Below are 13,402 nucleotides of genomic sequence, written 5' to 3' on the forward strand. Positions count from 1 at the left end.
GGCCCTGACTGACAAGCCTACATATTGTGTCACTTGTCTTTTGTTGAGCATATTGGTAATTGTCTTGATGAAAAGAACACAATAATAACATAACAAAGGAAAATACTATAAGCTAAGAAGTAAAAGTATATCACAAGCAATTATCAAGCAGAGAAATCTTTTATCTATTCATACCCTAGATTTCTCAACATGGTATCAGATCCAAGTTCTGAAGTCAAAAAGGGGCATTCAAATCAAGTAGACACACGAGAATCGAGCTTCAAAGAAGGATTAAAGCAAATCAAAGAACACCAAGCAAGGAATCAAGATCTACCAAAACCCTAGATCAAAGAAATATATTCGAGCAAGAGTCTTGAAATTATCTTCAAGAAGGAAGCAGAAAGAAAGATCGAAGCCATAAAAGCACTTCAGATATCATCACTCATTCATCACCAAAGTCGAAGCTCTTCAAATCTAAGGAAGGTTAGATCGAAAGGCAATCTTCTCTCTATTGAAGCAAAGATCTCATTTGGAAAAAGATCATCTTAAAGAAGGCAATCTTCCCTCACCGAAGTAAGAACCTTCTTAAAAGGATCACCTCAAGCAACAAGTTCGTCATCAAGTTGAAGATTCTATCTTCACAAGTAAGGAAATTTTTATAATCTAATCTAATAAAAATGACTTCATGTTTCAAGGAGAACCATAAGCTGGTTGGGATATCAAACTTCCTTGCATTGAAAAGAAGGATAAACAATCCTCGAAGTAAATGAAGTCATTGATCATGTCCATGGAAAGGTCTCCAAGCCATCTGAGGAACAAGCACTATCTGAATTCATGGAAATGGATCTCAAGGCTCAAAAGATTCGTAAGGAATCTATTAAAGATCCTCTCATCCCCTATCTAGTCGAGTTGTAGACATCTAAAGAAATATATGATAAACTGGTAGAACTTCTATGAAAGCACGGTAGAAAAGATCATATCACTTAGATCTGATCTATATAAATTGAAGGTGTCAAAGGATGAAGGGATATTGTCATGTCTTTCAAAATCGACTCAAATAAAAGGTCAATTGCAGGATCTAGGAGAGATGGTATCTGATAACGAAATGATCTCTGTTATTCTAAATGCAATGATTGATGAACAAGGTAACCTTATATCTACTAAGGAAGAGGAAGTTATCCCATTCATCAAATTATGGTCTCTCTGCAAGGCAGAAGAAGACAGGTTGAAGGAAGAAAGGGACAAAAGATCAGATAGAAGGAATCAATTAGTGACAAGAAGAAAAGGCAAATTTGGAAAGTTTGGTCCTCCAAAGACAAAGAAGAACGTGGCTAAAGAAAGATGATATGATTGTCAGGGACTTGGGCACTATATAAGAGATTGTCCTAAACGTAGGAGGGGCAGGGAAGAAGCCCATATTACTGAGGAAGTGAAAGAACCTTAGACAAATAAGCTTAAGAAGGAAGAAGCAAAAGATCTCTACTATGACTGAGATGATCTTCTTCACTAGAAAGTATTTTCCACTAGTACTTTATAAATATGAGGCAGTGTAAATAAGATAGGATGCATCAAATTAGAACATAGCGTTCTGATAGAAGCATTAGAAGTAAGAGCTTGTGACATGGGAAGCAAAAAGAATGTCTAGAATAAATTCTATTGTTTACAAAGAATAAGAAGCTCTTGGAAATCTCATTGAAATCTCAAGTATAGAAAGAAGTAGAGGTCATCATCGATTGGGATCATCATACAAAAGTCAATAAGGAAACATCTGTCGAGTGAGGATATGAAAGATGCTCAAGTTTCTCTGATGGAATCCTCATCAAAGGATTCACTGATCTAGAAAGGAAACAAGTGTTTCATCAGTAATTACAACTCATGGGATTCAAAAAATGATGGTATGATGACATAACAATGAAGCAGGTCTAAAGGGTAAAGTTCTTTCGTTCAAATGAAGTTGCTACAAGAAGTCTGGATGATTGAAAAGAAAGATGAGGTATGTATGCTTACATAGATTATTATGAAAGTCATGTCATATGGTTGTAGATAATATGTATCACTATTTCCATCTTGGGAAATATGATCAAAAGAAGAAGGGATCTCCTCCTCCAAAAGATTGCAGAAAGGCATAAGTCACACTAGATGAAATCAACATAATATGCTCTCATATAAGTCATTAAGGAGCTAACTATAATTAAGGAACTCTGATTGGAAGCTCCTGAGAATGAAATGTGTGAAAAGAAAGGAAGAGATCATAAAATATGCAACAAAGGTAGAAGGCATTCAACATCTAAAGTCCAAGAAGTTTTGACTAGAATATCTCCCGGAGAGATATGAAGACTCTCATGAGAGTTGAAAAAAGATGGAGACCCTTGACAATGGATATCTTTAGGAGATGTGGCAATCTGCATACAGGATGTTGACACCTATAGGAAGATGTCATGATGAAAGACCATGTCGAAGGTAATTTTGATTTAAGTGTTCATTTTGTATTTTTGAACTAATATCTGGATGGGCTTATATAGGACTGCCAAAGGGAAGATTTCTGAATGACTTCCAAGAGGACCATATAGAAGGATGCAAGATCCTTCCGGAAAGTATGGCATGAAAGAAAGCAGAATGACATGAAGCAAAGTCAGATGGAAAACTGATGGATCACTTTTTGATGAAATGAGGACATGATGGCCCTATGAAGAAGTCCCCGAAAGATGAAGACTTTGTGACAAAGAATAAATGACAATTGAAGGAAGGAGCTCTTCAAGCAGTTGGTTGTTCCATGATCTCCACATGAGGAGTTGTTGTAGGTCCCTAGTTAAGAGGGAGCCTGAAAAGAAGTTTCGTACTTGGAAGAAACTTGGAAATTCCTAAGCCAAGAGGGAGCTTAGGTACATTCCTTTTGTAGGAATGAGTACATTCCTTTATTGGAATATGTCCTCCCTATTTGAGAGGGAGAGATAGACATGTCATTCTGGTCTTCACCTAGGAAGACATAATGAAGGATTGGGTAATCATTTGGCATCTAATCCTCTTTGAGGATGAGATAGGGCATCCAATAGAAGAGTAGTCATGGAGGACCGATATTCTTTGAGGGTTGGGGATTCCAAGTTAAGAATAGTCCTTATGGAACACACCTTGAGTACCTGGGTAGGGGATGTTCCGAGAAAGACAATGATGACACTGTCTATAAATCATTGATCTCGCCAGCATTGAGCTCAGATCTGGCAGAGAGATGGAGTTGTTAGTCAAGGCCTTACTATGTAACAACGTTGGTTGATATGATGCTATACAAATGAGTTACCAATCTGAATTCTTCTTATGAGAAATCCTTCAGATTGAGAAAGTCCAAGTACCATTATGAATACCTCCCTAGTTAAGAGGGAGTGTTGAAAAGCGTAACTAAGTTCAGTGTTCATAATGACATGTAATTATGATTTTATGTAATGAGATGTAAAAGAGAAAAATAAAATTATTGTATTACTTGCTTCATGGGTTTCATGAGCAAGAGATTTTATTTTCGAGTTAAGACTCCCATAGAGAGTCTTTAGGAATTATTTTTCATCTAGTCATAAAATGTTAGAGTCATTGTCATGTAATTAAGTCATGTTACACTTTGTAGAAGGTCAAATTTGTCTATGTAAAGTATCCTCCAAGACCTTGTCACTTATCCTCTTCAAGTCGACCTACAACGATGGAAAAACATGCTAGAAGAAGTCGGCCTAACTACTTGTGATCATGTCGGCCTAAAGGACATGTGATGGAGTGTATATATAGCCACACTCGGCCTCACTTAGAGGTAAGTAACTCAACAAGCATTCGGTAAGAAGTGCGAAGAAGGCGGCTACAAAGAGAAGTGCGAACAAGTGCGAAGAAGAGATTCTTCTAGGGCAGCAAAGAAGGTTTCTTCTGGGGCAGCGAAGAAGAGATTCTTCTGGGCAGCGAAGGAGGATTCTTCTAGGGCAGTGAAGGGAGGATTCTTTTGGGATACTTGTTATGGGTAACCGAAATAGAGATCTAGAGACCGAGATTCTCTAGAGGAAGCCAATGAGATCATAGAGACCGAGTTTCTCTAGGAAAAGTCGAGAAGAAGCAGTGTGAAGTATAGAGACCGAGTTTCTCTAGAAGGAGCCAAAGAGAGCAGTTCAAGATCAAGAAAAAAGTCAAGAAAGGGAAGAGGCAGAGCATCAAGGTTAGCGACAAGGTTCTTGGGAGGATACTAGAGTCAAGGGTCTTTGTCATGGTCTTGGTACTCATCAATTGAAGATCTAGAAGAAGAATTTTGATCGGGTTTTCTTCTCAAGAGGTGAGAGGTTTTGGCACTAGCTGACAAGCCTACATACTGTGTCACTTTTCTTTTGTTGTACATATTGGTAATTGTCTTGATGAAAAGAACACAATAATAACATAACAAAAGAAAAGACTATAAGCTAGAAGTAAAAGTATATCACAAGCAATTATCAAGCGGAGAAATCTTTTAACTATTCATGCCCTGGATTTCTCAACAAGCAGAGGATAACAGCGCTGGATATCACTTTTGTACAGACCCTTGCATGCTGGTAAGCAACACATAAAATCACGTTACATTCCCAGGAGAACATGGCAAGAGGCATTGTAAACAAGATTCATGTTGGACACTAGGGCTCCACCATCCAATGACATTTCCAACTCTGTAAACCAGTCTCTACAGTTTGATGGTACTTTTTACCTGTTCAGACATGTGGAGCATTTTGAGGAGCACTGGATGGCACAAGGTGTTCCTATTCAGCCATGCGTGCATAAATTTGTGCACACCTTAGATCTATTGTCAAAGAATTGGTATCTGCAGGCAAAAATGCAATGACAGATGACCAACTGGCTGGAACTATGGGAAAGGTTCTGTGACACTTTCTAACAATGTGGGGAGGATACACCATTTGTCAGGGTGCTTCAGCACATTCAATGTTTCCCAGACAACCTACATTGTTTGATTGTAGGTTCTACAGAAGGGGCTCCTGGAGAGGCCAATGACGCAGAGGCAGATTCCATAGAGGAACTTCAGCACCTGCAATTTGAAGAAACTACAGATCACCACGTCATCCAGGAAATATGGTCTGCCAGCAGTCCAATGTATTACCATGAGCCACTATGGACAAAGACAGAATATATATATATACATATATAACATGGTAAAAATGAAGAATAATTAACCAATTTAGGGTATATGTGTGTGTGTGTGTGTGGAGATAAAAAGAATCAAGATTAACTTATTAAGGAGTTAGATTCAAGGAAATGATAGAAAGAAAAGATTGGTCAAAGAATCGAGGAGAGAAATCAAGGGATTGGATAAAGAAGCAAGGAGAGAGCCAAACTCAATGAGTTGATGGAAGACAGGCTGCCAAGATTGACTTAGCCTGTAGCCATCTTCCCTGTTGAAGTTGGCGGGGTGCTTCTCAATTTCGAGAGCTTCCCAGATGATCAGAGAGTTGACAGAAAATTAACAGAAATATTGATTTCGAATAGAACTTAATTGTTGTCAAATTCGAATTTCAACTTGAAACATGTGACATAGATTTTAAATATATCATTATTATAGTATTTCAATTCACCATATTTCCATCTTGTTATTTTTCATCTCCTTGTTATTAAAACCTTTTGTTTCGAATTTTGAGGAACTTTAGCAAAATTTCCTATAGATTAACCATAGAAAAAGGTAAATAGTAGAAACACACAAACATATCAATAAGATTAAGATAACAGAAATGAAGAATGGAGAATGCCAACTTAGACCTTACATTGATCAAACAATACAAAGTGAGCATAATAGTAAGAGTCAAAATGCCAAAGCAGATGTATTGTCACAACTACTGGCATAACCATTCAGAAATATATTGCCTTGATTGTTATAAGCAAGCTAGCCTCTGGCTGGTCCCTTGGTTGCTAATTTGATTCTTCATTACGAATAAATAGCGTGATCTTAGATTTAAAATCAGATGGAAGTCGGACAGGTCGATAAAATTTATCAAGATAAACAGCTGTGCCCTTTGCTTCCAAGACAGGCTGCAATAAACAAACTGTGCATTAATATAGATATCAATCATAGATTATAGTTAAATCACCTTTGCTTCCAAAACTGGCTACAATAAACAAACTGCATTAGTACAGATATCAATAATAGATTATACTTAAATATTTTCTCAAAAAAACAATTAAACTATCATTCTTCTTAGAAACTTCATGATATAAGCTCATTATTTCTCAAGAATATCCATTATCTATTACAACTACTGACAAACAGATAATCTAATGGACAAAATATAGCTGCAAAATTGACTGTATCTGCTTCTGAATTTTGACCAAAAAAACATCCTAGAGAATAGAAGACTTACCTCTCTATTAGGTAACTTATAGATGAAGTGCTCAAAAAATAGGCGTACAGCAGATGAACCGGAGATTCTTGCAGTGACGACAAAACTATCACCACTCTGGCTGTGTAGAGCAGCAACAATTTAAGCCATTTTTAGTTGTATTATCTTGTGTTTGCTCTACAAGTCTAATAATTCATTTCTCAAAACAATATTTTTATTTGCTGAAAGAAACACTGGACTTTTGATATTGAACTGAACAAGACTTTCAACTTGCTTCATAGCTATTATGGTTCAAATCCTTTGCAACAAAGTGATCAAGTTGTGCCCATTCTATTACATCTTACAAAAACTTATCTGCCTCCAAATATTTTACAGCTGTTAAAAAATAGATAATTTCCAACAAGATTAACAACGACAGAGAAGAAAGTAGAATTTGAGAAAACCCTAGTGCTGAGTTTTGCTCTCATCTTCCTCGTTGTGTTGGTGTCATGTCTCTGGAAAGGGGGAATCCCTCACCCCCTTCCCCGGAGGCCAAGGTCTTTAAGGCCCTTGCTTCCGCTATTCAGAAATTGTCCAAGCTCAAAGCTGTTCCATCTTGTTTTGTCAAGAAATCTGAAGAAATTAGAGCAGTTAATTTTCCCTTGGTGGCTACTCATATTAAAGCCTTGGCCTTGGCTGAGCGTGAGTTGATTGGCCAGTTCACTGGTTTGTAGCCATCCCGCAGATCCATGGAGGTTTGGCTTGCAAAAACCTGGAAGTTCTGATCATTGGATGTTTATCTCATTACTTTGGTGGCAGAGGCTTTTTTGCTTTTTCGTTTGAGAACAATGACGATAGAGATCTAATCTTTACAGGATGTATTTTTTTGGACCAAGAGGTATGTATCTCAACAGGTCGATGTTCAATTTCAATTCTGAAATCGATGTGCTGTCAGTGATTCCTGTTTGGGTGTAATTACTTCATCTGCATTGCTGGGGGAAGACTCTTTGGATTCAATCAGAAATGCCTTGGAAAAATATGTTGACAAACTGGAACCAAAAGGAAGAATGTTTGCATGTCCAAAGATCTGTGTGGAAGTAGATCTGAACAAGGGTCTTCTTGAGGTCACTAACCTATCTCTAAATACCTAGATGCACACCCAGAAGCTAGATTATGAGCAATTCCTGTTCAAGTGCCAGATCTGCCATGAATAAAACCTCTATGCAAAATATTTTAAGCATGCATTGCCTATTCGAACACCCACTGCAAAAGAAGATCAGCAGCAACAAGCAAAAAAATCATCTGGAAACAAGAACCCTGGACCTTCCTACTCTAATGCAGCTGGGTGAAATAATGAAAGCTGTCTCCCAGAACTGTAGGCAGTTAGGTGGTTGAATGAAATTGGAGGCACTAAAGGATCTCATCAGATCAATGTTATGGAAATTGCAGCAAAATCACATGGTCAAGATATTTACCCTTAGGCAATTTTATCACCAGTAAAAATCGCCCATTTTTACCAATGACAAAATCATGAGGTGCGTGAAAAAATTGTCGGGCCGCAAGGAAAGGTACTTTAAGATGTCATTTTTGGGGCTTTTCAACTCATTTTGTGAATAAAAAAAAGGGTTTGGAGAGAAAAAGAGAAGATGTAATGTACCAGCACTAAAATTGCACCAATATTTCTTGACTGGTGATGTCCTTAGAGACATGCCACTTCAGTAAATAGTTATTGTTTAATTAATTATTATTTATTTATGTATTTATATTATTATATATATTTGTATTCATAGAATCATAACATTGCTTTCCTCTTCAAAATGCTTTGTCCTCAAAGTTTATTGCCAACAAGGCATTTAATCTGTTTCTTGTCTTGTAATCTGTTTGTATCTTTCAGTGTTCTTCGAGTTGTTATCTTTGATGATACAAGATGATAGGATCCTCTAAGTGTTAGATAAAATTGTTGAACTGAGAGAGGATCTAACCATCCTAAATCAATCTTTTGTGGAATGTTGTAGTTACAGAATATTTCAGATGAAATTTTATCACAAGATTTTATTATGCTGACATTAGTAGTTTTCAGAACATGTTTGTTGTTACTGTTCGAAGCGATAGATATTTGTAGACTAATGGAGATGTCTGCTCTTGTGGTTCGGATGTCAATAAGGAGTTCTTGTGATTTGATTTTCCCTTATCATACCTGTGTCAATTTCTTGATTTACTTCAGATACTGATGTTGTTGAGTGGGTTACAAAATCTTCACTTGGAATTTGTTTCGTTTGAACTGCAACATACAGGTATGTTTTTCCTTCAACTGATTTGTCATCTTCTTGAATCGTGATATTCACTTGATCAATATTCGTTCCTCTTTCCTCAAATTGAGTTGTTTCAATTGGGGACTTCGATTTTTTCATTAGTTCTAATTTGTTATGATTTTTTATCATTTTTAAGTTTCTTAATTTGAGAGAGTAGATTTTGATTGTGATTTCTTTATTTTCTAGGTCAACTTAATTTTGACAATTAAGCTTCTCCTGCTTCTCTAATATTGATTTTTTATTGTCTTGAAACATCAATTTCGAAATATTCTTGAAGTCTTGTGATGAGGGTGTTATCAATTTTGACTTCATGGTCGTGTCTTGGAATATGATCATCTCTTCCATATAAGAAAACATCAACATTTGTTTCTGCATGTTTAAAAAGAAGGTACCCAATTCTTTAAACCAAGGTTGACCTAGAATTATGTCAACCTCTCATTTAAACATAGTTATGACTCGAAATTGAGATATGTACTCATAATGATCAATTTTCACTTGTAAATTATTAATTTCATACTCTTTTTCATGTTATGTAAAAAAATTAGTTAATTTTAGGTTTATTATTTAATTTAGGTTTAGTTAGACGAAAGGGCACGATCATAAGATCATGCCCTTTCCTAAAGGGTGCCCATGGCGGTATATAAGCCAGGCAACCCACTGTAAACATTCATCATCTGTAATTTCATCTCTTTAATAAAATATTTATATATAATTTCTGCGTATATTAAAGTTCTCTGCTTCATCTGGTATCGGAGCAGTTCGTTCTGCCATCCAACTGTGCCCACCATCTAAATTCCACAGCCTGCCGTCCGTCCGCTGCCCACAGACTTCACCTTCGACCGTAGCCAGCCGTTAAAATTACTGTCCGCGTCCCCCGTCCCCGCTGCGTCCGTCCCATACACCACCATCGACCGTAGCCAGCCTGCGGTTACGGTGATATTCGATATTCGATATAATTGCCAGCCTGCGGTGTTATTCCATACGATTTTTTCGAATAAGTCAAAAGGGTCCGTTAAATCAACGTGACTGTTCAGAGTTTAATGATATATACAAAAAATAATTATAACTAATCGCCAGCCTGCGGTGTTATTCCATACGATTTTTCGAATAAGTCAAAAGGGTCCGTTAAATCAACGTGACTGTTCAGAGTTTAATGATATATACAAAAAAATAATTATAACGTGATTAGTTATAATATACGTATATCATATTTTAATTTATATATAATATATATATAATTTAATTAAAAGTTATATAATTCATAACTTTAATTTATAGATATATATATAAGAGGTTAATAATTATAAATTATAATTATTATAATTTATATAAAAAAAAATATTAATTAAATTAAATTATTAAATTAATTTAATTTAATTAAAAAAAAAAAAACCTTACGCTGGCAGATAAATACACGCCCCCGCAAACCCGCTCAATGTCGACAATGACAATGGCGGATTTCCAGAAAAAATTGGTTGACGCAGAGCATAAGATAAATAACAACCACGACGAGGTCAGTAAAAGATTAAATGAAGTCGAGAGCAAGCTTGGGGAGCAAGCAGACAAAATCAAAAATCTTCAAGATACGACAAATCGAATAGAGATAAAGATGGAAAGTCAACATGTCCAAACAGAAGTAAACATCAGAGATGCTTTAACAATGCTGAGACTTCTGTGTAAAAGGTCGAATTGTACACCCGAAGAGCTATTAAAAGAAAGTGAAGAGAATCAAGAACACCTCTCATTAGATTCAACAAAGTCAACAGATTCTCATGAAAAGGTTGAATCCCCAAGAAAATCAGCGACACCCCACCAAGAAGCAAGTAACACGGCCTTTACAAACAAGCAACTTTGGGATACCCTTACTAATCAACACCCTCTTTTTGCTCAACCATTAGCCACATACCAGAAGAGGGCAAAGGTTGAGATGCCTAAATTCGATGGAAACGAAAAAAACAATGTTGCATGGATAAATAAAGCAAAAGAATACTTTGAGATATATGACATCACTGACGATGACGAAAAGCTCAGACATGCATCCATGAAAATGGAAGGAGAAGCATATAACTGGTATATGTGGTGGAAAAAAACAACACACGTCATTAGCTGGAGAAAATTTAAAGATGCTTTTTTTAAAAGATTTCAAGGTGTAAAAGAAGAAGAGTTCTTTTCAAAACTCATCAAATTACGACAAAAAGGAAGTGTGGATGAATACACTCAAGAATGGGAGACCTTAGTAACTCGAGTGCCTGGGTTATCAGAATCTCGTTTAATTCAGTCATACATCTCGGGACTTAAAACCCATTTACAAGTAGAACTTGAGATGCATGACATTTCATCAATAGAAGTAGCAAGACGAAAAGCAAAAACAGCCGAAAAGAAATTCGAACAAATATTTTGGTCAAAAGCCGAAAAAACATATTCAAGACGAAGAACACCTCAGTATGCGGACGCAAAAAATACAAGATATGTTCCACCACATCGTCGTGAAGATGAAAAATCTAATGTGGAAGCGCAAAGGATAAAGGAGGGTAAATGCAAGCACTGTGGTGAAAAGTGGGATCCCAAACATAGGTGTGCTAAAGGAAAAGAACCAAAAAACCTATATAATTGTGAAGCAACCAATGATTCAAACAGTGAAGATTCTGACATTGAAGAAATAGGAGATGCCCCAGAATTAGATGACGAAAGTATTCTGCAAGTGTCGTTATCAGCTATGACAGGTATATCACAACCTCAGACTCTAAAGTTAAAGGGACACATTAAGAAGAACAACGTGGTGGTTCTCATTGACTCTGGTAGCACACACAATTTTTTGGATGCAACCATGGCCAAGAGACTCAATATTTTTTCATTTCCCTTACCAAGCATGAAGGTAATGGTAGCAGACGGTAAGAGGATTGAAAAGGTGGGGAAATGTCATAAGGTTAAATTGCAAATTCAAGACTTCAATTTAGAGTCTTCGTTTTTCACAGTACCATTAGGAGGAGTAGATGTAGTCTTAGGTGTCCAGTGGTTACGAACCTTAGGTACTTATGCCGCTAACCACCAAGTACAATTTATAAAATTCAAATGGGGAGGTCAGAAGTACAAACTACACGGATTCCAAGCACCAGAAAATCAAATTGTATCATCATCTCAGATGATGAAGATGATTCGAAGAGGAGCACCTGCTTATGTAGTACAATGTCATCAATTAGAAATGTTATCTGCAAGTATGACCAGTGAAGAGTCACCAGAGATACAAGAACTAATTAGGAAACATGAAGAAGTATTTCAAGACCTACCTCTAAAGATGCCGCCTAATAGGGAAATTGAGCATACAATAGAAGTCAAGGCAGGATCAGACCCGGTTAACATCAAGCCATACCGATATCCACATCACCAAAAAACAGAAATCGAGAGATTAATCCAAGACCTCTTAAGGTGTGGAATCATCTCGAAAAGTAAAAGTCCTTACGCTGCTCCAGTGGTGTTGGTAAGGAAGAAAGATGGGTCATTTAGGCTATGTATTGACTATAGGGGATTAAACAAAATAACCATTAAAAACAAGTTTCCAATCCCCTTTATCGACGAAATGTTGGATGAGCTACATGGCGCAAGGTATTTCTCAAAATTTGACCTAAGATCAGGTTACTATCAAATTAGAATAAGATTAGAAGATATACCAAAAACCGCATTCCGAACACACGAAGGTCATTATCAATTTAAAGTAATGCCGTTTGGATTAACCAATGCACCAGCAACGTTTCAAGCAACTATGAATGAATTATTTCGCCCACATCTCAGAAAGTTTGTATTAGTATTCTTTGATGATATTCTAATTTACAGTAAAACTTGGAAGGAGCACTTGCAACATTTGGATAAGGTTCTTACACTACTTAAAGAACGCCAATTTTACGCAAAAAAATCCAAATGCACCTTCGGAAAGGAAGAAGTAGAATACCTTGGACACATTATATCCCATGAAGGTGTAAAGGTGGACCCTAACAAAATCAAAGCTATAAAAGAATGGACCAAACCTGTTAATATATCCAAGCTAAGAGGGTTCTTAGGTTTGACAGGATATTACCGAAGGTTTATTAAAAACTATGCACATATAACTGCACCTCTAACAAATCTTTTAAAGAAGAATTCGTTTCTATGGGATGAGGAAGCAGGAAGGTGTTTTGAAAAATTAAAAGAAATTATGTCTAATGCTCCCGTATTAGCAACACCAGATTTTTCTAAACCATTTATCATTGAGGGTGATGCTTCTGGATTCGGTATAGGTGCAGTACTAATGCAACAAGGACATCCCATAGCTTTTGAAAGTAGAAAGCTCAATAAAAGAGAATGCCTCAAATCCACATACAACAAAGAAATGCTCGCTATCATGCACGCACTAGCTAAGTGGAGGCAATATCTTTTGGGAAGTAAGTTTTCTATTCGAACAGACCATAACAGTCTCCAACATCTCCTTCAACAAAAAATACTTTCGAAGAACAACAAAAATGGATTGAAAAAATTGCCGCTTTTGACTTGGAAATACTACATAAAAGAGGTAAAGACAATGTAGTAGCAGATGCCTTATCCAGGAAAGATGAAGAACCAACACTACTTGCAATGTCGGTTGTTGTTCCTGAGTGGCTTAACGAAATTCGAAGTGAGTATGCCAAGGATCCAGAAGTAACAGCAATAATCAATAACCTTCCCAATAACTCAAAATTTGAATGGAAGAATGATATCCTATGGTATAAGGGAAGAATATATCTAAATACAAATTCCAAGTTTAAGTTTAAGATACTCAAGGAA

General features: G+C 36.5%; 1 protein-coding gene across 2 annotated transcripts in view; it reads right to left on the reverse strand.

Moving 5' to 3' along the window:
• Positions 1-5,710: 5,710 nt before the first annotated feature.
• Positions 5,711-13,402, reverse strand: part of LOC149179429 (acyl-acyl carrier protein thioesterase TE3, chloroplastic-like) — a 150,236-nt gene continuing 142,544 nt past the window's right edge. The window contains exons 3-4 of one of the 2 annotated variants that reach the window (XM_089423830.1): positions 6,339-6,438; positions 5,711-6,009 (exon numbers count right to left, since the gene is read on the reverse strand). In XM_089423830.1, the coding sequence (XP_089279956.1) occupies positions 5,853-6,009; positions 6,339-6,438 (257 nt within the window). In that variant the 3' untranslated portion in view covers positions 5,711-5,852. The remainder of the gene's footprint in view (positions 6,010-6,338; positions 6,439-13,402) is intronic. The other variant, XM_089423829.1, reaches the window with a different exon arrangement.

The sequence above is a fragment of the Pinus tabuliformis genome, chromosome 4_1, assembly GCF_031772625.1.
Source record: "Pinus tabuliformis cultivar Carrire ecotype Pingquan chromosome 4_1, CPIR1, whole genome shotgun sequence".
Taxonomy (NCBI): domain Eukaryota; kingdom Viridiplantae; phylum Streptophyta; class Pinopsida; order Pinales; family Pinaceae; genus Pinus; species Pinus tabuliformis.